This window comes from Toxotes jaculatrix, chromosome 23, assembly GCF_017976425.1.
Source record: "Toxotes jaculatrix isolate fToxJac2 chromosome 23, fToxJac2.pri, whole genome shotgun sequence".
Classification (NCBI taxonomy): Eukaryota; Metazoa; Chordata; class Actinopteri; family Toxotidae; genus Toxotes; species Toxotes jaculatrix.
Window position 1 is genome coordinate 7561263 of NC_054416.1, and position 25109 is coordinate 7586371.

Sequence of the window (25109 nt, forward strand, 5' to 3'; positions counted from 1 at the left end):
CCAGAGAGAACTTCATCAGGGGCTCGAAATACATAGTTTGTAAAATGTTTTTAATCCTTTACAGTATTATAACCTGTAAAAGGAGTACAAAGAAATACAGTATTTAAGATTTTAAGATGGCTGTGTGTTCCCATGTGACAGGTTTAAAAAAATAAATAAATTCTGACACAAATCCTGTACATTGATTATTTCTTTGGGAGCTTCACAGCCCTTTGCTTTAAGAGCATTGAGCACATGTCTACACTTACTTTAAGGAGGTAAGCAGAAAACCTTTAGCAATTAAGGATTTCAATCTAAAGTCTGATGGCTAAGGCAGTAAAATCAATATACTGTACACTTGTGCTAGTCAGAAAACATTCTCACTTGAGCAAACAGCGTAAATAAAAGATACTGTTTGACTTCACAATATTGTACGCTGACTACAAACTGTATCATTTTATGTGTCAGTAAACATCTGTGTGGTAATCTAAGTACCCAAAGTCACAGGGAAGTGAGCTGCAGTGCTGCTCATTCTTCGTGGCATTTTGTGCCATGCAAGCACGTTCCTGGGCAGCGTCGGGGCCCTCGGGTGGCTTATGAGCTTGCGTAACAACTCATTAAGAAAGTGGTGTGGAATGTGGAATCACATCTTCAGCACATTTCATGAACTCGGCCGGGTTGGCAAATGCCAGTCAAAGTGATGCAGCAGTGACAGCCAGAGCACTTCCTGTCCACCCAAGTCATATCTCTGAGTGAAGATTCATGCTTAAGCATATGGACCGGAAAGGGGACCAGAGCTCGGGCTCCCCACTTCTGACGCATAATCCAGGCTGTAATAAGAGGAGCCACATATCTCCGGAAATATTTCACTATGACTCATCCATCACAGAGGCAGCTCTGTGACAGTGGGCTCACGTCTTCCTTTCATTCTACAACACTTAGCATGCACGAAATAGTAAAACATAATAACACAATAGGCGAACATGCTGAGATACAAGTAGAGAAAGTCTGCAACTGCTTATCACACAGTAGGCTCATTACAATGAAAACAGTAGTCCAGTGGGAATGTTTACTGCATAGAACACTAGGACATAAAGAGTCTAGTAAATTAGGTTTACTGCAGTAATGATACAGTATATAAGTGCAATCTAATTTGCTTATTCTATATTTTCTATTCAGTCCCTTCTCCATGTGTGGTTGGAAAACTGAGCAGAACATTTCCCAAACTAAAGACCCGGATATTTTTCTCAGGAGGTGGTTGACTAGGCAAGTAAATACTGATCTTACATTCATCAGGTGGGTAGGAACAACTCCAATGGGATGCTCATATTGCTCTGTGTCTGCATCAATAGAGACACTTAATACTGAAGAAGTGAACTTTGCTATGCAGTATGACTGTGCCCTGAGCGCTGTTAAGATAACTGGAAAAGGTTAATTAAAATGACAACTGGATATACAAATACAGATTCCTTTCATGTTCTCATACAATATGCGTTAATAATAATAATAATATTTACATATATATAAAAAATCATCACCTTATAAAGATGCAGTGCTTAACACACAAGCAAATGGCTGCCAATTTACACAGAGCAACATTAGCATTCATGAAAACATTTGTCTCTTCGTAGCTACTTACTGCGGAAGAATATGTTGATTATATTGTGATCGTGGCCCATCAGCACCTTTTTCAGTTTTGACAGCATGAAACAATAAAACACTGTGATTGACAAGTAGCTGTAGGACAGAGCATACTTACCCGTCTTCACGTCTTCTGCCTGGATGAATGACCCCGGTGACTTTCACGTCTCCCTGCACAGTTGATCAAACTCATGTTAAACATACAATATCTGTAAAGAATTAATTGGTTACACCAGCAATGATATTGAAATATTTATTACAGCTTATGAAATCACTGCTTCTATTGTAAAGCAGACCAGAGCATACAGAGCACATCCACTGTTGCTGGGCCAAATGTATTTGGCACTGAAATGGACAGAGGGCTAATGAGGGATATTAACGGATAATTAAAAAAAAGAATTGATCGTTCCATCATCTGGAGGTCCTTCACTGTTATCCATATAAAAGTGTTCCAAGACCCAGACAAAACACCAGAACTTTTGTCGTAGCTAAGTGATAAATCTTAATCAGTAATTTATTTGTTGGCAAACAAGTTTCACTGTTACAACAAATATTTGTTATGAGGTCATTCAACTTGGAAACCAATACAAAAAAGAATAAATAAGAAGCCATAATCATAGCCAATAATAAAAACTTATCTGTGCCACTAGAGTTACTTCCATTCTCCATTTTATTACTGTTTATTTGAACAAATAAATAAATATATTTTCTCCTTGATGAAGAAAAAGAAAAACACTTCCAGTTTTTCTCACTCCAAAAGCTCTTTCTTTAATAAGTAAAACAGCCATCTTTCTTTTTTGTACAAGTGCCTAGTGCTCATCAATGTTCAATTTGTTCTCTTTTTGAGAAGCACAAGCATTTTCTGAATACCAATAGAGATGCAGAATGCACTATGAACCTTTCTGAGGGACACCTCATGATTAACTTGGACTGAATCTGTCTCCTCAATGATCTGTGAATCAGAGCTCTGCTATCTACACAGTAAAAAAGAAAAAAGAAAGAAAGAAAACAGCGAAAAGAAATCAAACAGAAACAGAAAACAGACCTGAAAACATAGGTGAATAATTTACACAAAAATGCCTTCACAATAAGTGTTTTGTTGTGATATTTTTTGTGTTATTTTGTTTCTATTTAGATGGTCATCTCTTGGAAAGTGATAAAAGAAAAAAAACAGACTGGTACCAGAAACCCAGAAAGGCCAGCACAACAGAACAAAATTGCTCCTAACCACTACATTTACAGAGACAAAGGGTTTGCTCGGAACAAAAAAAGCATACTATTATGTGCAATGCTAGTTATCTGTACAATTACATAGAAATATCTCATAATTCTCTTATTAGTTTTTTCTCCCTCTTTTAACAACTGTTATTACAGTAAAATGAAAGAAAAAAGAACAGCTATGCTTGAAAGCATACGATCAATAATTCTTTCATGGTAACTGTTCAAAATGTGTGTGGTGTTTTTTTTTGTTTGTTTTTTTTTTGTTTTTTTTTCTCTTTATTTTCATTGAAGGGACACTTCAGCAAACAAAATGTGCTGCAACTCACCAAAGAGGAAGAAAATCTTTCAAAAAGTCAATATAGATACAGAAGTATAATAAAATAGTCCTTTTTTAAATTTCCCGTTTATTCTGGTGAAGTCTATAACTTAGACTTGTTTAGTTCGGGGCAATGCAGTTCTGTCAGACTCTATTTCTGAGACCTAAAAATCCTGTGTGAGTAATTGTCTCTTTTCACACCGAGACAAAACACGCCAAACCACACAGGGTCTGGGGGGGTGGGGTGTGGACACAACATCAACAGATTCCCGCATTATCTAACCAAATCTAGTCACATTTTAGCCCCCCCATACGTCGCAATTATGATCCTGGTTGTGGTCAGTAACAGCGAGAGTACAGTTACTTGCTCCGCCTCAGTCTTCGGAACACAGAATAAAAAGAAAGGCTACCACTGCCAACGACTGATGGAACAAGAGGACATGGGGAAGAGAAGGACTACAGTAATAGCAGGGACACTAGTGGGAGGGTGTTTGGGCCTATAGGCTGGTGACCAGGTGCGAGGGCTCCTGGTGGGCCTCTTCTGGAGATAGATCCTCTTTGTTTGGGGGCACAATGAAGCCATCGCTGCTGCCCCGTCCTAGCTGGTAGTAGGAGTGCAGCTGATGCAGGTGGTTACGTGAGCCCAAGTTGGGCATGCTCTTGTAGTAAACGTCGTCCGAGCTGGCCTCTGGGCTCTTGGCATCCCCGCCATCCTTGGAGCCATCAGCAGACTCTGCAGACACATCGGGCAGGCCAGGCAGCATGGGCATGCTGGTGTAGAGAGAATCTCTCTGGTGATTGTGGGTGGGTGACGAGCCCTCTTCTTCGGTGTGCTCGTTAGTAAGTAAGGGAAAGAAACTTTCGCTGTTCTCCTGGGGGATCCTCCTTCGAGACGAGGAGGAAGTGGTGGCGGACGAGAAGGGGTGGTGGGGCAGTGGGAGTGGTGGTGGCACTGACTGGTGGAGGTGACTGTGAAGGTTGTCCACTGCCTGCAGGGAAGGAGGTGGTCTTTGAGGCAACAACGGGGCATTAGACTCTTCGCGGATTAACTCCAGGCCCAGGCCTTCGTCGTGGTGCGGACCAAAGGTGGAGTGGTCATCCAGGCTCAGTGCAACATTCATGCCCATCCCCACTCCCAAGCCCATCCCATAGCCACTGTCCTTGCCACCATTGCTAACATTATTGACCAGCTTATTCATGAGGTTCCGGTTATGCTCGGCTGAGCGCTCATGGGAATTGTTGAGGTAGGAGGGGATATAATTGGAGGTGAGCTCTTTCAGGATCTTCTTTTCCAGGGTGGTCTCCTTGTGATTGTAGCCCCGGTCAATAATCTGGACGCAGTCACTCATGTACTCAGCACTGGCGATGCTGTAGCTGTTGCCATGGTTACCATTCAGTGGTAGAGTATCCATGACACTTGTATCCCGGGCATTGTTCAGGATTCCCTCTGGAATGACAAACATGGGTTGGGTTGGGGGGTAGAGTGGGCGAATGAGAAGGGTGAAATCTGATGGGATGTAATTGCCACAGCTAAATGTCAGCCATTTTTATAAACACAAATTACACCCATCAAATACTCTAGCCCTTTTATTCTGAAATATGTTGTGACCCACAAGCACTCTCAGCACTTTGTGTCATCCACAATTCTAAAGTGCACTCTGAGGAAGTAAAGACCCCACAGCATTTGGCTTAGATAAGACATAAAGCATTGTATTTACATTAGAAGCCTATATACTGTGAATGAACATCATACACACTTACCTTGTTACACAAAAAGGAAAAAAAAAAGATTTTCTAATACCAAGTTTTACTTTTCATTCAATTTAACTTGTTATTCTATGGCAGTGGTGAAAACACAGATATATGTGCGACACACAGCAACACAAAGCACAAGCACAGCACGAAAACACAAAGCTTATGCACTGAGCAAGCAAAGACAAAAGGAAAAAAAACACAGCCATGCATTTAGCACCTCACAAAGTAAACACAAACCAGAGCACCAGCTGTAAATCTGGACCCCAGCCATATTGTCCCATGTGAGCATCGCAATATAACAATATAATACTGGAAAAAAAATTAATTGTATGCTTTATCCATGTGAAAATGAGTAACTATCATCATAAACATGAATTAGTTGAACTATTTCAAAATCAAACCAGGAGACTTTCTCTTCTCTCCGTTGCATGAACATGTAAATTTCACTTTATCAATCTGACCAAGTCCACGCTCTCAACATCAAAGCAAATTTTTGACGATTATTCAAACCACCTCAGACAAGGACGTCCAGCTTGTTAAAAGTGTCAGGCCCGTAGTCTGACCTCTTGAAAATTTGACAAGACGTATTTCTGAGACCTTCGAGAAGTATATTGGCTTGATCAAAGTGAACGGTAAAAAGAAAAAAAACTAAGTGCATGAACAAAGGCACGACTGTTCAATATTCACTGAAAAGAATACAGATCAATTTATATTGACGTGCCTTATGAAATGTTGAGGTGAGTCTGAATGTTGACTGTAATTGTACTGGCTTATCCAGAGCGTGATATCAAATGAGCCAAAGGATATTTGCCTGTAAGAAGCAGCAAATGCCTGAAGTCTTTTTTTTTTTTTTTTTTTGGTACATCAAATTGTGCAAACTACACCAATCATTGGAATTCAGGATGTGATTAAAACTGATTTTTACAGGTCTCTTAAAAAGGCAAAGGTCTCTGTCGTAGAAGAACGCTATTACTTCCAAAGGGAATTACAATTTTTTTTCATTACCCCTTCGTCAGCATCGAGTGAAAAGAAAGTAAAGCCAAAGTCAATTACATTTGATAAGCAATGTTTAGTTTGACTCCCATACTTGTCTCTCTGTAGGGCTCTTTTAGGGACAGCATGAGGGAAAGGAAAGAAGAAAAGAAAACACAATAAGCATAACAGTGACAGGTAGAAAGAGTAATGTGCACATACAGTATGCTGATGATGCATCAAGAGAAGGTTTCTCGGATGCAACTGTTTTAAGTCACCATGCAAAATTTTATGTACCCACAGAAAGAACCACAGCATATCTATTAATAAAAAACAGAAGAAAAGACGTTTTGCTATGACTTAGAAGATTTGCAGGATCCTTAGCGTAAAACATGGCAAAGATACTGAAGCGTCAAATGCACCAGTAAATCGTTTGATGCATTAGCATTTTCATCCTTCCTGATATTTATTTTACATCTATGGCAATGTTAGTGAATTACAGTCCTCTGTCAAGAGCTCCAATGCAGTGCTTGTATCACATACATAAATTATCCGCTGATCAAAGCTCTCCATGACTTTTTATCTCAGTTTTACACAAGTTTCTCAGTTTTACAGACTCATCAAGTTACAGCAATCTCATATTGACTGCTGAGTGTTGGAATAAAAAAATAACAGCTCTGTAGAGAGGAAAACACAGTTTCAACAGTCGGGCCGATCCCAGAATAAAGTCGATTGCTAGTTGGCAGATCAGCGGTGGTTTCTAATACTCAGATCTAATATTTATATCAGTGTAATAACATGGATATTGGAAAAAAAAAGTCCCACAAAAAAAATTGATTGAAATGAAATTTAGGTTGATTTAACGACCCACTTTTCGAGTCTATGAATGAATAATTATTACAATTAAATGTTTTTGGTGTTAAGGCTTTAGTTTTTGTGCAGTTCCATAGTTAGAAAAATATTAAAACACTGAGAGAATTAAATTAACGGAAACCCTCATGTTTGCTCTTCAGACTATTCTTTTTTATGCAGTATAAATGACTGGCATTTTAAATTTTTATATCAGATTCAGTGACATTTATCACATCCAACCAACAATCAATCAACAATCCTACAGTGCATTAAAAAGAAGGAAATGCTGACACTAAAAACAGAGAGACATAAAACATGGCACACAAGCTTCACTGACAACATTAGAGCACATTTAAAATAAATGACTGGGGATGCATCTGGCTCCCTATGGGCACCCATTCTTCATTTTTGAGGATTCCTTTTTCTTTTTTTTTTACAATCTCTTTGTTGGCCAAACAGCTATGACTGAGTGTAACCGAAATGCGTGCCCTGATCAGAAGCCAGGACACACCTCCAATGAAAAACCCCACAGGACAAACCTGTAGGATTTTTGTAATAAAGCTATAGTTTGTTCAATGCTAACACACAACATCCAGAGCAGTGTTTTTTTTTTTTAAATTAAAGTCCTGTAAAAACCCTTAAGGGTGAACACTGGAATTTCGCCTAAGTGCAAGTCCATTACTTCTAACTCTCCCATCATAAAGCTGCCTTCTTATCCTGGGCAGCAACAAAGATGTGCAGCCTCACAGTTTCTCCAGGACTACATATATTAAAGAAAAAACACTGCTCTAGCCACAATGTTAAAGAATGAAAAGAAGCTAGCACACCTTGTGTGTTGTACATGCCCAGAGGGTTGTTATAGACTGCCGATTCCCCAAGCAATGTATTATAGGGATTGTTAGTGCCATGAGGACGTAGGAGTGCATTAGGTATAAGATGGTTAGCCATAGCCCCTGGAGCAGCCAGAAAGAGACAGAGTGAGACAGAAAAAAAAAAAAAAACAGAGGAGAACAAGAGTGTAGAGACAGAAAAAAGGTAGGTGGGAAAATAAATTGAGATATAGACAGAGAGATAAAGAGAGAGAGAACATTCATATCAGTTGGGCAGATGCAGCTGAGCAATGACAGCCATTAACATCCAAATGATCACATGATCATTAATGTGAGGGGGTTTTGCTACATGAAAGCGGCAGAGCTGAACTGACATGGCTAATGGGACCAATGGAAAGTGTATCAATTGTGTTGTTAATGCCGGCCATTAGGTTTAAGCTCGTTTTTGTGCTCCACATTCACGCTGCATACAAGTGTTAACAGATATATAAGTTTAAAAAAAAAGCACTGACATGGCCAAAACAACACATGTACGGTCAAACATTAATCACTCAGGACACTGTTTGGTCTTTGAGGCTCAGCTGTTAAACAGAAAAGAAAGAGCTCTAAATTGTTGTAACAGGCTGTTTGCTAAACCAACAAGTCCGACCCTTTGTCGCTCTACATACAACGTCATCTAACTTCCTACTTTGTTCCTGTCATAATTACTATAGCTGCTTGAAGTCACCTAACAGAACATAACCATGGGTCGTAACACGCACAGACGGCCTATGGGGTCGTTGATAAAATCTGCCAGCAGCCGCCATCATGCATCACATCAGCTAGCAAAATGGTCGCTGGCTAGAAAAGAGCCCTCTATCATTGTTTAAAAAATAAGAATTTAAAGTGTTAAATCTGCCACCGTCATCATCCTAAACTGGGCATATGCCATGCGAGGATGCAAAGCTTGAGAGGCGTAGCAACGGAATGAAAGTGGAGAGGAGGCCAGTGGTTCCATGCTTCTCCATTATTATTGTTTCTGCCATTGCCATCTTATGAGCTGAAGTGGTATATTATTTCCTTTTCCCCAAAGAGCAAAGTCTGTATTTGGTCTCATCCTCTATGTGCTGTTGCTGAGATAACCTCTGAATGAAGTGAAATGTCCTCTCTTTAGTCAAGATGGTCATTAGTGTGCTCCAGCCTCGCCTCCTTTGCACAAACAGAACACACGGTCATTTTCTATTTATGCAATGCTTTTCCTCAGATACTTGCTGCCGGGATCTTTCCTGAATGACTCATCAGTTTCCCAACCACATACTACCACACCGAAGCAACCTTCACAGTCTGAGCCCCGTGATTAGCTGCAGATTTGAAGGCTGCAATCTTAAACATGAATGGTGCAGATTCCCTGATGTTTGTTTTTCTTCACTGGTGATAAAAATAATTTATTTTTCAAGTGTTTGAATACATTACGCGGGATATCAAGTGTGCTGAAAATGTTTGTGACTTGCATTCATTTCCTGTTTACAAGATTTTTTCCCTCCCCTGTCAACATGATATGATGCTATTATTTTTAAAGAAGCCCAATTCAAGACTTATGAGGGCGATACATGCATGTGCCTCCAGTATGCACTATGCCAGAGCGGGTAAACATCTTTTATCCGAAGTACCAGAACACAGCAATTAGATCCTCCGGCAGAGTGTACTGTTCTTTTCAAATGCTCTGAATCTGTCATACCAATGGAGAAAGATTCTTATATTACCTTGACTCTCCCCCATCTTTTTCAAAGTTGGTCTTACACTTTTTGATGGAATTTTAATTGCAGAAATATTTACTATCTTGGAAGACTATGTGCACTGAAATTTTAAAAGATTTACAGCACTGCTGATTTTGGCTCAGCTTTCAGCATCATTCTAATTCCAGTTTAGTATTAATTAGGTATATTCTGCATTTGCTTGGAAATCAGTGTTGTTTTGATTTAAAAAAGAAAAAAAAAAACTGTAATTTTGTTGCTGCTTGCCCTAATTATAGTGTATTCTATAAACATCAGCCCCTTTTGAATTCTCCCAGTGACAGATCCCCCACTTATTGTGTCTGTGTTTGATAAATTGGACAATTTCCAAAACCGCACTGATTGTGTAGCAATAATCCTGAATGCTGGGATAAATTAAACATGCAACGCTATCAAGATGATTGCATGACACCGCTCTCGAGAGGAGCGCAGCAAGAGTGTCAGCTGCAAGCTCGCTCCCCACCGTGCTGTGGGGAAGGGGGGGGGGGGGGGGTGCGGAGAATGAAAAAGACAAATCAGCAAGAAATATTCGGCCCTCAACACATAATTCCTTAATAACAACATGGGAGCAGGCACGGATAAGTGCAATTCTATTTGCATCTGTTCCTTATGATACTTGGGATGGCAGAAAGCACTTCCTGGCACACTCTTGAGGTCTTGTGAGTGTTGTCTCTGTCAGATGCAGCCTGGGAAGAAGTCAGGGGTATTAAACTGCATTAATAATTTCTAGCCACGCCTTTGTCTTTATGGAACACCCATGTAGGTTTTTCTTCTTCTCCCGACCTATCACCCCACCTCCCACTCCGGTTCAGCCTCTCCACAATGGATAAAAGCTGTATCTGTTGATGGTGCTAAGCTGAGTGCCTAATTACTGAGATCTTGACACTTCCTCCCTGTGTCGAACATTAATCCATCATTTTAACTATGCATTAGTGTCTACGCATGCAGGCGCCCACAGCGAATTTAGAGCATGAGCAGTGTGGAACTCGAGCCCTCCATCAGGAGATGTGATGAGTGGGGAGAGTGTTAGGGAGGGAAGCCAGCAGGAACTGTGTTTGCTATTTGACGAGATGCAGTCTGCTATCTGTTTTCTGTAGAACCTGGGAGACTCAGACGTTAACTCTATCCACTGTGCTGCTGTCAAATGCATTATGGTAAAATACTTTTTATTAACATGGTTCTGAGTGGGAATTCCATTGAATTGATTTTTCAGTTTGTTATTCAGCACTTTTTTTTCCTGACAGGATGCCCAGGTTCTGTTTCAAGGCTTTTGCAGTCAGGTGGCACAGTATTGCATCGCTCGACAGGGGGGGAAAAACTAGAATTTCCATGAACAGTTTGATGAAATATGTGATGTTCAGTATCAAAATTTACCTTCCCGTATTTTTCATTGTTTAGAGAAGTTTCTGATTGATGTCTTTAAAAGTCTAAATCCTTTTTCACTGCATACTCCTTTAAATGACTCGACGGTAGAAATGATTTGTTGATGTTTCAAAATAGCAGACGGGATAAACAATTTTCGGAAGCGGTATGACACCAAAGGATTTTATCCTCTCAATCTCTGCCTTGTATTCACAATCACGTTCTCTTTCATCCAGGCAAAAATGTTGACAAACACACCCAGCTATTTGAGCGTTGCATGACTCTAGACAGCAGTTTTGATGCATCTAATTTCTCATATTTAACAACATGTTCTAATATTTGGTGATAATTAACAGCTAAGTAGAAAAATGTGGCTTTCACTTGGAATTTAAATTATTTTGAGTATCTGAGGCAAGCTATTGTAAAATGGCTGATTTGCCTTGACTGGGTTGAGGTTTGTGGTTGAAAGCTTTACTTGTTAAAAGAAAAAAAGAAGATTTTGATTCTCTAAAGCCGTTGTGTCATATTAAGTGGAAAGCAATTATAACTACTATTCAAGGAAATAGTGACTCTTTTATGGGGGGAAAAGCATGTCTCTTGCATTAGTCATGTACTCTGGTGAAGGCCGCTATATTGAGGAGTCATTCAAGAAAATATTTGGTGCGGGACCAAGTACCTCTGTTGAGTGACGCAGAGCTGTTGATGTCGCCGGTCATAAAGGAGGACTCGGACTGTTTTCTGACTGTGTCATTCCACATTCGACGGATGCGGCTCTGTGGAGACAAACAACATGTCAAAACACATCACAATATTCCCTCTGAACACTCTCACTAATACAGCTAAAAATGTGGAGGAAAAGTTAAATTAAATGAATGTGACCCAGACATAAACAACATTTTATTTTACATTTCCTGTTCTATTACAAGCCTCCTTTCTAACACAATAAAGGCACAAAAAACAGACTGTCAACTTCTTGATTCTAGTATTTAAACCATGTAATGTGTCAACTGTGAGGTTAAGTAACCTTCAATTAAAGATGAGCATTAGTACTGGGATAGGTAAAGTCAATAATAAAGTCATCAGTCAAGCTCTCCGAATCAGTGTGTCGGGTTGCAAAGGCTCATTCCAAGAGGGTTCATTCTGGTTAATTATGATGGAGTCCCATGGGCTGTTGCTCAGACTAAGGGGCTGGATATCCAGCCACAGAGCTGAATACTTTCTATCCCGTGCCAGAGGGGCCTGGTAGAAGATTTCATGTTAATAAAAGTAATAGGTTTTTTTGATGTTGAAAAGAAAATAATACGCAAAATGTTACGTAATGATGTGTTACCATTCATATTCTTTGTCCCTGCGTTATCAGATCTCAGCAATTACTTTGGTGAGTACAATATTATCACAACTGACAGAAATGATGGCCAACAGTCAAGAATAAGACCCACAAGTTAATAAGCGGGAATTATCCTTTCTTTTAACCTGTCAAAGTATGACTCACTCGCAATGGAAGGGTGGAGCTGACCCCTGACACTGCACTCAAGTATCATCGTTACATTACTGCAGAAATTTATTGTGACCCACATGTAAAATATAACACGACAGCTGTGCCCCGAGCTAAAAACGACAGGACAGCTTTAAGAGTAAAGGCATGCGGTGTAGCAGTGCTTTTTAAAACTCTGTTTTTCTGTGATTTCCTTCAACATCTCCAATAGGTTTCAGCTTAATTAAGTCATTGCCCCTGCCATCATCATTAACTACATTTGGAGCAACTGTCACAGCCCCGCACCTAATCTCTTCCTGAAATTCTCCATTGCAGAATGACATTTATTCATAAAAAGCTTAATCACCACATCATACAGTAAATGAAGCGAAAAAAGCCCACGCAGAGGTGTTATGATCAATACCGCTCTCTCTGTGGGATATGTTGTTTTAGGCACTTACGTGTCAGCCCCAGATGACACACAGCTCATATATTCTAACAGCAACATATACTGACGCAGCTTATCTCGTTAACATACCACACGTCATGTTGTCCCCCCAGCGCTGGAGACACAGATGGGTTGGAAATGACACTGCTATTTCTTTTTGGTTTTTTTGGACAGATAAAAACTTGAATCTTTCGTAGCCAGTGGGTTCGCATGTACTTTGCTGATTACACATTCATTTAGATGCCTCAGAGTCAGCAATAAACAACCATGTCTTTGTGAGTGTTTCCATTCCTGTCTCACTCATATAAAGCAACTGAGCATGAGGTTAGAGCCATCTTGTCAAAGCACTGTGTATAATTAAACGCTTTGATCTGTATGCAGAATCCAGCTTGTATCGTGGGTTGCCACTGCATGCTTGACTCTAAGGACTATTTATAATTGAACACTGGAAGGAAATCACACTCTTTGGAATATGGATATGATGTTCAATTATAGTGTATCATGGCAATTCATCCTATACTTGATGTAAATGTGGGAGGAATCGATTAACAATTTACTTTACAAGGAGACTTACCACTTAGGCACAGAATTCACATATCTTGGCAGAGACAGTCATATCTGCATTCGTGCGCATGAACAAATTTGTCACAAAGCTCGAGCCAATACTTTCAGTCAGTGAGTCAGTATTGCTGGGCCTGTTCACAGCCCAGACCTGCTGCAGTAAAATGAATTGTAGACTGGCTTTATGTACTTAGAAAATGTCAAACTCAACAAGCGCTACATTTTCCTGTTATCACTCTCAAACAAGGACATTTGTTACACTTAGTTGAAATCTATCATGCCTACATACACAGTCACCTTTAAAATCTTTTCTCATTTGCTCTGTAAGGAGGTGCACATCTGTGTGTTATTAAGGATTATGTATCCTCTTGCCTCTAGCTACTGTATGCAGACTAAACTGTTGGAAAGCATGCACATAACATACTTTAAGATTAGATTCACTTGTAATCCGTAACTGAATAAGCAGAGAAAAAAAACAAAAAAAAAATTACAAAACAAAACACAATTAGGATAACATAAGGGAACATGAAAAGCATCCTGCCACCTGTGACCCTGTAGAGTAACGTCCCGGAGCACGAGAGGCGGTGCCTTTTCCAGAGCCAATGGAGCTGTCCACACTTTTCCCACTGCAGCAGTGAGTACGCAGGCATTTTCCATACTCCTTACGCACCTGTATGAGATGAAAACAAAGATACAGCACAAACAAACTAACAATTAAACCAACCCTGGAGCATTTTCATACTTTCTAACATATCCTTTCATATTTTCCAGCATATTTGCTGAAGCATGAAATAAACTGAATACTATGTGCAGTCACCTAATGTCATTATATTACAATTTCTATGTAGCTATAGTTTAATATTGTTGTCAAATCACACTTAAGAATGAAGCCACACCTTCTTCTGCAGGACACAGTGGAAGATGAAGATGAACATTCCTTGCAGGGAGTTGAAGATGGTGAACAGGTAGGCCATAACCACCGTGCTCTCGTTGACATACATCAGGCCAAAGGCCCAGGTCAGGCCCAGCAGACATAGCAAGGCAATGGCCCCGATCACCCATGATCTGGAATATAAAGGAAAAAATATCTTATAATCCATTTGACAAAGTTATTATGTTCAAAATGTTTTAAAATTGGTTTTGAACTTATGAAAGGCAGTGTAAAGTGTTCCAACATACAATATAAGTCTTTTCTACGAGATGGAGAAAAGGTACAAAACAAACAGAGAGGGAAAACAAACGGATCAGAAATGACAAGGAATGTAATCATCGTTATTTTCTGATTCTGTCCTCATCTTTGCTACCTGGTTCTTTCCTTATCTTATCACTCTATCAAGTGATGCCATTTGCTATTTAAACAGACACAGATGATCATAAAACTGCAGATTCATATATGATAATGGACGTCAGGATAAACGAGACGGTAACAAATATACTTATACGGGTTGTATGTAGACAGAAAAAAAATATGGCGGCCAATTGGCAAATGTGAGTGATGTATCTACAGTACATTACAGCATTAATATTTCTATAGGCTGCACAGTGAAGATACAGGTGCCATTTAAAACTAATCTTGCTTGTCACATCTGTAGGCTATGTATATGTAAGGCAGGAGTGCTGTGTGAACACTAATGTGGCCTTCAACATGACTGAGTACTCCACAATAAATCATGTTAATGATTCAGAGAGGCAGATAGATGGATTTGGGTCCTGATTTGCTCGTATGTGGGGGGGTGTAAATGAAAGATGGCATTATGGGAAAAGGGGCCCTTCCAATTTTGCCTTACTTGATCTCAGGTTCATAATCCTGATAGCTGAGCAACATGAGAAGAACAAAATAACAAAAAGAAAACAGGCAGAAAAAAATCAAATCACATAAAGAAATGAAGAGGTGTAATCCAAAATGTGTGGCCACTAATACAATGTACAAATTTAGACATTAAGAGGGAAACAATGCACCCAGAAGGAAGATGGCTTATTTTGGCAGTGGAGATTAAAGCTTCATTCACGGCATCCCCATCCAAACATCAAGACCAGACATTCATACATTTCTGGAAGGGATTTGTTAGTGATTTACAGGTGTTAACTATAATTATCTCGGTTCACAGAAGTATCTAGCTCCCCTCATAAATGCTGGCAGACCTTCGCATTTAAGCAATTATAAATGGGCCAGGTGTGCGGCAAAATAAATGATTTATGAATTCACCAGGGCAACCATTAAACATAACTTTCCCAGGGCTGTCTTAATGACCTGGTGGGAGAGGTACTTCATCAAGGCGATTGCCCCCGGACTGGACACAGAAACACAAGCAGTGGCCACAAAGTGAACAAGATATTGTCCTCTAACTAGTGGCAGTTTTGTTCGAAGGATGGTGGATGATAAAGACACAAGAGGTCATAAGAAATGCATCCGAGAGGACAGGATATGAAGAGGCTACGACTCATATCGCACACGGCTTATCTTCTTCTGGAGATATCTGATAAAAAATATGAGGATGAATTTGAGGGCTGCATGGTAGGAGCCCCTAGGCAAAAGTTCTGAGACAGCAGAACAGTCACTGAAAAGCGTAACAGCTCACTTACAAATGAAGAGGGTGCATTTCAGTTGAGTTTTATCCTGTCAGCTAGTAATGCAATTTCACTTACAGACCCTCTCATATTCTTGGCATCATTAAGTTCAAAATAGTGAATGAATAATTCTAATTAAATATATTTTTCAAACTAATTTTAGAATGTCAAATATAGAATGGATCTAAGCAATTTAAGCACTTAAGCTCTGTGCTTATCACAAAACCATAGATCCATCTGAATGGCTGTGCAATATATGGATATACTATCCATCCCTGAGGGCTGCAGCAGAGCTTTTCCAGGCATCTGAAGCACAAAAAAATAGTGAGAGAAGCTTTATTGTGCTAATCACGGAGCAGAAATGCCAGAAAATGAGCAATTTCAGTCAGAGAACTACTTCAGACTGTGGCATCAAATTACCAGCAATTTCATTCAAAATGACTTAATTTGCAGAGGTGCCTTTCATTGCAATGTCACAGATCATTTATGTATGAGATTGCAATTGGTCAATTCAACCTGTTTTAAACCTGCATAAAGTCATTTTATAGGCTGTTTCTGGGAGGAAAAGAGGAAGTGCTGTGATCAACCCAACAGGGTGTTAATTATTTAACCAAAGGTATGCTTAAAATGCTAATCACCTCAAAGTGTTTAAGACATCAGTAGTGCAAAGTTTTTTGATGTTGGCAGAGATGTTCGTTAGCATATTTCATTTGAAGTTTCTTATCTGCGTGGGGAGGAAGCTATGCAAGATAAAATTCACACCTTTCTCTTTAAAAATGTTCAGTCCATCATGACCTAAATGTGCCGCATTCAGAGGGAAGTTTGGTATTTAAAATCACACTGGTTCAAAAGTCATGTTGCAATCCGTGAATCATGGGGGCAGTGGCAGCTGCTGTCTCCATTAGAGGTGAGGAGGGAAAAATACACATCAAACACAATATCAATTCTATTCTACACCCTCTACAGAGAAATGTTGTATCTTACCAGTGCCATTCTACAATAACACATCCATCATAATAACGGTAGCTAAAATGAAGAGGAAGAAAAAAAAAAGGAAGATGAAAAACAGAAAGATGTTAAAGATAAACACAGTATAAGATAAAAAGGCAGGATGCGAGTGCTAATCAAAAGAAGAAAAGCAGGGAGGGAGAAAGAGATACACAGTGAAAGAGAGATGAAACATTCATATTAAAACAAGGCAGCATGATGAAATCTGAACAGAAAACATGACATCAAACCATAAAGACAAACCAAAGAGCAGAAAGATGAGACAAAAGCAGATACACCTCATTAAACTAAGCTAAATTGACTTAATTAGCCCGTGCTATCACGGTCATCAAACCAGTTCACCTCGATAACTCAAAGAATAGCTCGTATAAAATATAAGGCAATAATGATTCTGAAAAGATGAGCTACAATAGTTAGAGAGCAGAAGAATCGAATACATTTTATATCTATCAAAGTTAAAAATGGAAAAAACATTTGTCATTTTGTGTCTAGTTCTACTTGCTGGTGATTTGTTCGGCTAAGCAGCATCGTTTAACCGACAATACCCTGGCCAGTTTTCTGAGCATGTCTGTGCACTTGTGTGTTGAGTAATGGGTTTTGACTTAAAAACTGTGTCAGATGAATGAGGGCTGACAAAAGCAGCACGGCTTCATACCATTTTTCCAATGGTAATCTGAAACATTGCAGAAGTCAGTAAGCCCTGGGGTCAGGAGGTCAGTTGTTTGGTACATTATGGGAGGCCTGTGTTATAAATCATATGACACTGAGAACTCTGGCAGTCGATATTTTTCTGCAGACTAAACCACATAATGTATCCTGAGGAACCAAAGATGGGTAACATACATAAATGGACTTGGAAAATGTTGACCAAATATACAGCTGTCTGCAAAGGAAATTAGTCATTGTAAACCTAAATTGCATACCATAATTTGTGGTCCTTTTAAGCCAGAACAAAACAGTCCTCAGAAGTGTACTACTACAATATTTTAGGTCAGACCATTTTTCAATGATCTACCTGCTGTTCTGGTCTAGTTGTGGTCTGGAACTGTATCAAAGTGTACAAGGTCCAGAGCCAGCTGAGGGGTGGGGAGCGTCTGTTTGGGCTGCAGGTGGTCTGCCTATATTTCTGCCAGTCTTTGAACCACAGCGTGAGTGTCATTCATATTTGAGTCTTATATATGTATATATATGTCACAGGATGGACACATACATATGTATCTGTTTGAGAATGTATTTCTTAGGCATTTTGGTTCCTACTAGCACATCTGCTAGTGATCAGAACCTACACTGTGAGGACGGTCTCAGCTCTTGTTTACACAGGATAGGAAGGACATGGGAAAAGGCCGCGAGTTTGAGTGTTTGAAAGTGATCCACCGACAGAAAAAAGAGAAAACCCAAACCTAGATACAGATCATTTACAAGTCAGGTCTCAGCGCCTGACCTTGATGGTTCTGTCAACACTTCCTGCAGCTGCTTCACAATTCCCTAGCTATAACCCAATTTCAGCTCTTTTTAATTTCTGCGAAGTGCATACTGTTGATTTACATTTTCTTTGTTACACTGCAGAATCAAATAGGACCAAAACATACCGCCTGTTATTTCACAGAATCTAATGAAAAACTTGGAGAAAAGAAAGGAAAATGGATGGATACATGGTCTTTCACCATGTAGCCACCACAGGAAGTGTCAAGTTTGGATTAACATATTATTAACATTGCAGGAGTAGTAGTAGGAGACCTCATTATAGCTATGACAAAGCAAATGGAAAAGGACCAGAAAACAGTAAGGCCTCTATCAGTATCAGAACAATAACAACTATTCGTAAATCTATTACTAAGTTTCTGCATCAAGTCTTTCCTTAGATGTTAGAAACTACTAGCTAGTTTCAAACTAGTCATTTGCTCCATCAGGTAGTAATTCGATCAACCCTATTAGCTACACAACAGTTACACCTTGCAGTAACTGGGTGTTTTATAAGTATTTAGTAAAACTAATCTATATAAGAACTACTTTGTGTGGCGTAACCCATTTTAATTTAGTAATTCTCCACTTTTACAACACTTACATAATAACTAGGCTAAATTCAAACTTAGAAAACACTGATAAAATCTGAGGATAACAATATATTGAGGTGACTGTAAGGGTCACACTTTGGTCCTGCTCAAAAGCAGCACAAAAAAAAAAAAAACAAAAAAAAAAAACGGTGCTGGATCAGGAGAATCCTGCAGTGAATCTGTGATGGAAAAAACACGCAGGCACAGTACGGCAGTGACATGGCGCAGTTAAAGCATGCTACATCATGCTCCAACAAGATTGTTGTTGTTTTTTTTTTTTTTAATATGTGTATCACTGTGCTGAGAGGAGCAGGGCAGACAGGGGCCACTGTGCTGAGACACAACCAGTAATGTGATGCCACAAAAAAAAAAAAAAAAACAGCCAGAACGCCAGCCCATAAAGTAGACTAATGTGTCCAGAGTGGCTTAAAAAAAGCAAGGCAGACAGCAAAAACAGAGCAGAGACCCTTATCTATCATAGCTAACATGCAGCAAAACAACTTTACACCATCTGTAGAATGACTCTGCCAGCTACAACAGGTAGCTGGAGCTTACGTCAAAGACAATGACTGGAAATGCTGTGTCATCCTGCAGGGTAAAGGGATCTTAACAACAGCTTTTAAATGTCTTCTTCCACATCTTGGTGAAATGTTACTGAACAAATCTGTCAAGTAAAATCTGTTGTGTGTATAACACCGCAAGAGACCACAATATTCAACATGTAATATTTCAATCGTTAATACGGCACTTATCAAAACGTTTAAAGTAACAATTTATCAAATGACTGTGTGTAATTTGAAAGTTGTCACTCATGGTGAAACACTAACCAACAGTGCCATACTCAGATATTTGGCCTTTTTCAACTCTTTGTTGCTACGGCTTGAGACATCACTGTTTTTGATGAGACTCTTATTTTTGTCAGGACATCATTGAGACAAAAACTGAGCTAAAAGGAGAGAGAATATAAGTCTGTAAATGAATGTTAATGTCACTGTTGGATGTGTAGATAGGCAGCTGCTTGAAACTTAATAAGTTGATTAATTGTGCAAAATCACTGGTGTGTTTTTTTTAAGTGTGGATTTAAACAGCGTTATTCCACAAGCAAGGATACTGCACTTTCACATCTGTGGCAGACATACACAGAAATCTGCTATTTAAAACACAGACAGTAACATTTTACTAGCTGAAACTTGGCTCCAGTTATCTTGGCAAAACTTAGCAAATTAATTTCATTTGGAGTATAAATGTATATCAAGCGTTTTAAACTTTTACTCACAAACCTGTAAACACCAAAGACAGTTTGTATCTAAGTTTTATAATCATTATTTTCCCTCAAGCTTTTCACATTATCTGAAAGCAGCCAGGCACAGGCAGATAAACCCGACTCAAACACACGTAACGCACATTCACACGCACACACAATATGAATATTCATCAGTGGCATGTTGACACCAAGATAACACCAGGTCAGGTCTGTCAGATTGTCTCCTGGCCTTTTCCCGTACCGACAACAGCATTCTTCAGATAATGATGGAGACGCAACAGAATACCTGTTTGATTTTAACCCTGCCTGACACAACCTTTCAGGATAATGGGAGGTGCTTACCTCGCAGGCTCAAACTCCCAGGCCTTTGGGTTGAGTGTTCACAACCTTAAGAGCTTTTAATGAGGTTTCAAAATATCAAAGAGGGAGGCAAGACAACGTGAATTGCTCTAGGACACTGGTTAGAATACAGAGTACTATCCAAAAGTTGCTCAGTTCATTAAACAGAAGGAAACAGGAGAGACAGTCTGCTCAAACTGAGTTGTACTGAGTACAGTTTCCGCTGTCAGAGTGCATTTGGTGGAAGAAAGCCCATCACACTCACACTGAAACATTCCTTCCATCTGTAACACAACGTCACAAGGAGTGCTATTTCTGGACAGTTTTAATAGATATCTGGGTGATCTGAGTGCTCTTACTTGATGTTGTCCAGGCAACCGGAGTCTGGTTTCAAGATGGCCGTGTGATGGAACATCTTGTAGAGAGCGATGCCTAGGAAGATTACATTGAGCTGAGCAAGAGAGGCAGAAAGAGAGAGTGAGAGAGAGAGAGAGAGAGAGAGGGAGAGGGGGAGGGAGAGAGAGACGGGAATTAAGCTTGAATGTTTCCTGTTTCAGTTCCATTCATTTTAAATCAGGGCACTTTGTAGCACAAAGCTAGGATGCTGCAGCCAGACTTGGTTTCCCACTTTGCCAAACAGAGCGCAAAATCCTATGAAAACACTATGGTGGTGCAACGGACTAAACAGGGAACGGTGGGACAAGACAGCTGCATATTTGTATGAGGGAGCCTTTCCATCTGACTTATTCACACTTGTCTCATCATATTCACACTTAGAGGCAACCACAGGGAATAACTGCCACACTGCTGCTTCCTCTTACAGTTTTTACATCTGAAAAGAAAAAAAAAAACATTTGGAAAAGGCTGAAATTTTGTGATACGCTTGAAAAACTTTCAGCATTTATAACATCATGTTCCCTGCTATATCACAAGCAATGACGGCTTTTAATGAGTGAGATATCATTTTATTAACACTGTAATGTGCCCTGTTTACCATAAAAAAGGACACTTTTTCCAATTTAACTTCCTGAACTTCCTGCTATGTGCAATGCTATGTACCTGACTTACTATGTTGTCTCCATGTACCAGATATTTCTTTTAAATAAAAATAAGATGAAATGAAACTTCTAGCACATTTCAATGAGTTGAACTTTTGTACCTACGTTTGCCAAACACACTGTAATTAATTAGAAAAATTAAAAACTGGTCTCATGTTTGACTGCTGGATATATTAAAAAAAAAAAAACTTACATTAAACAGACCCACTCTGGCATATCTCATTATTTTCTTTTTCCCTGTGAGTCAGTAATCATAAAGTAGAAAATGAGTCAAATCTGGTCACGGCATGGAGGTCGACTCCTCAAAAATGACAGCAATTAGTAAGCTTTCACTTACTTTTCTTACACTTACTCGCTGTTCACAGGTGACATTCACCTAATATAAGGTGAGAGTGAAAAAAGAAAAAAGAAAACCTCCCCATTCTTAACTGCTTAAAATGACTAGACCCTCACCAAAAAATTCCCAGGGGCAGAGCTGGATCTGGGCTTTAGCTTTCTTTCCAGCATAGATACTCTTGTTTGTAAATCTAAAAGTGAAAGGAGTGAGTCATGAGGCACACAGAGATGCATTGTGAATGATTACTTCAAACTGGAGCGTGAAAGCGCATTATGCATGTTTGGATTTAGCAACCAGATTGTAGCTGGGCAGTGAGAGATCTATTAAAAATTGTTGGGAAAACACATTTTGGGTTTTTTTGCAGTAAATAATCCTATTGGATGAGCATATTGTCACTTTTTTCCCCATTGTTAGGGATATTCGTAAGTTGATTTACTGATTCCAAATTTGTATTATGATGGTTGATTGGTGTCTTAGAAAATTAGAAGCACATCTCAGAGGACGCTGCAATACTTAGAGCTTGGCATTAACTTAAATACTTAAATGAACACAAGTCTGACATCAGATTTAACGCAGTCGGATCAATAAATGAGCTGTTTTATTAGAAAATTAGGGCTGTCCTAGTTGGGAAAGACACAGAGTATGTGTGTGTCCTCCTTCCATAATGCTTGTGTATGTGGACCCAGAGCTGTGTGTGTGCCTGCGAGAAGGAGATGGGAAAAGGTAGTAGAGTACAAGTTGGAACGGGAACAAAATCAATCATAATCGCAGTGCGGATTACTCCAACACTGCATACTGAGCTGAGTTCATTCTCTCTTTCTCTTTCTCCTTCTCTCTGTCTCTCACTCCCCCACCACCACCCCCCCAAAATTGTCTCAGCCGGTGACTGCAGCAGGGTGACAAACTGCAATACATTCTCTACACCCCTCATTCGTTTTCCTGGACGGCTCCGTGCCCGGCGGTGGCATATATGCTCAACAGGGCAGAGAAAAGAGGGAGGATAGGAGCTAGAAAAGGGATCTCGGTGGACCATTTAAGCGACGACCCGCAGGCTAAGTAGGGTTAATGAGCAGACAGGGGGGTGGGCTGGGGGGGGGGCACACGCTTACCATAATTATCAAGGTTGCCGGTCCTATGAAACTCCAAATGAAGTAGGTGTCCAGGCGAAGCCAGCAACTGCAATGAAAGAGATAGAGTGAGAAGAGAGGGGGATATGAAGTAAGAGAGATGACGGTGAATTTGAGAGGAGTGAGGACGGGAAAGAGAGAAAAAGATTTGAGGTTATAGCTTTATACTCCTGCTCAGAGGACATATATCAAGTGGGAGGCTGGAGTGACACAGAGGAATAGGCACTTCAAAACACAGATTGAGGGAAGGGGCTTGAAAAATGATTACCAACAGTAAGAATTTGGAAGAAAAGATGATTTTCAGGGTCAATGACAGCAATAATGACGGCCTTTCATAGCCAGAACAGGTGTGCTATTCAAAGTAAAAGAGAAAACAGGAATGGGATGGAGCTAAAACTGTAAAAAATGGCAGACTGTGGCTGGACTTTAGTTAAATTCTTTTTCAATTTGTGGGGTGAAGGTAGCAAATTACGACCACGGATGATAATTTATGGATGATTCAATTAGTCCTCAATTGAATCCTAACTGTATCCCTCCAAAGGAATTAGATTGACCTTGACCCTGACAGACATGGCCGCACACAGTCCTTAAGCACTCAACAAAGTGTCTTACATGTTCATGTTAACTGTGATGACTCTATAGGACTGCTCTAATTATGTCAATAATGAAATAACACGCTCTTCTGACCTCATACTTCATATCAAAACATTACAGATAGTCAATTGTTCTCCGCTGGGTAAAATTACATACAGACCAGAAGCAACAAGGCCAGAGGAAGGTGACAGTGCTCTTCTGAAATGGGAAAAGAAAAAGGAAGAAAGAAAAAAAAACTTGATTCATGACCTGTGGTTGAATTATTAATCTTTTAATCTCCGCTACTGCAGCAGATACACGCCTCCATTTTTGGCCACTGGAAAATTACAGTTCATACCGCCGCCTTGTCATTCAGGCTGACAGAGAGGGAAAATGGAAGCGGCAGAGAATTAACTGTAATTCCATTGCATTTTAAGGCAAACTGAAGTGTATGAGGCACTTTAGAGGAACACACCACTGGGCTTTAAACACCGACTGTGGTTAAGGAAAAAAAAAAGTTCTGAAGACAAAACTGGAAAGAATAGAGGCTATGTATGTCTCACAAATACAGCACGCTGCTTTAAAATGTGACTTCCTTTGAAAATGTAGGTGTCATTTTTCCATAAAACCCATTCTGATTCAATGCACAGACAATGTGATTGCAAAACAAAGCAAGATACAATGAGCCATGATATGATGAATGCTATTTTTGGTCCCTTTCCCTTGGAGGAAAAACAAAATGAGACATCTTCACTATTTACAACAATATAGCCCACAGAGTGAAAATTCAGGCTAAAAGCCTCAACTGCCATGGACAAGTTTGTACATGTTTCACTCTTTGTCACCGGAGAACAAACAACAGAGAATACTGTATACGAAGTGACAGGACAAAAATTGACTGTTCCTTTGCTGTTACCGGGACTTGATATGTCTCCCCCTCACTGATATCAATGGATGAGAGGAGGCAACACAGAAAAACACACATGGACGCACAAAGAAGTGAACAAGCGCAAACAAAAGCTGAAGAACATGCACAGAACTCTGGCAGCTCATCAAAGCACGCGCTCCAAACATCGCTGTTATAAATTATGCTGAAGGTTCTATTGTTCGGTTTTGCCTTCTTCTTCTTCTTCTTCAGATCATAGAAAGATTTAAAGACTTGGTGGGCGGGTGGAGCTGCGGGCTGTCATTTTTTTTTTTATTTTTATGCCTCCTCTATCTCCCCTTCTCCACTTGTGTCATAGATGTGTTTGGCTTTTGGAACACATCTAGGTCTATCTCCACTCCTGATGTACTTTTTTGCACTATTCCTTTAGTAACAAAGCAATATCGACCGTTAACACGTGCCAGTCAAAACACAAGCCGTGCTCGTGCCAACAGCTTGAGCTGAGTCTTCTGACATTCGTGCCTCCAATCTGCAACTTAATCTGCAAAGACATCTTTGCAACAGAGATAGTCTTTTAAATGGCGTGATAGTGAGCTGGTGACCACGTGAGCGAGTGAAGAAACACTTTACCTTTAAATATGCCCTTTAAGATAACAAACATAATAGAAATTAAAAGTAGTTTCTGCTGTAACAGTTTTAAAATAAACCCCCC

General features: G+C 39.7%; 1 protein-coding gene across 1 annotated transcript in view; it reads right to left on the bottom strand.

Moving 5' to 3' along the window:
* Positions 1 to 1925: 1925 nt before the first annotated feature.
* LOC121176663 (adhesion G protein-coupled receptor L3-like) overlaps positions 1926 to 25109 on the bottom strand; it is a 210133-nt gene continuing 186949 nt past the window's right edge. The window contains exons 18-23 of the mRNA XM_041030692.1: positions 22921 to 22987; positions 20776 to 20867; positions 14080 to 14248; positions 13728 to 13853; positions 11377 to 11473; positions 1926 to 4604 (exon numbers count right to left, since the gene is read on the bottom strand). Coding sequence (XP_040886626.1) covers positions 3655 to 4604; positions 11377 to 11473; positions 13728 to 13853; positions 14080 to 14248; positions 20776 to 20867; positions 22921 to 22987 — 1501 coding nt within the window. The 3' untranslated portion in view covers positions 1926 to 3654. The remainder of the gene's footprint in view (positions 4605 to 11376; positions 11474 to 13727; positions 13854 to 14079; positions 14249 to 20775; positions 20868 to 22920; positions 22988 to 25109) is intronic.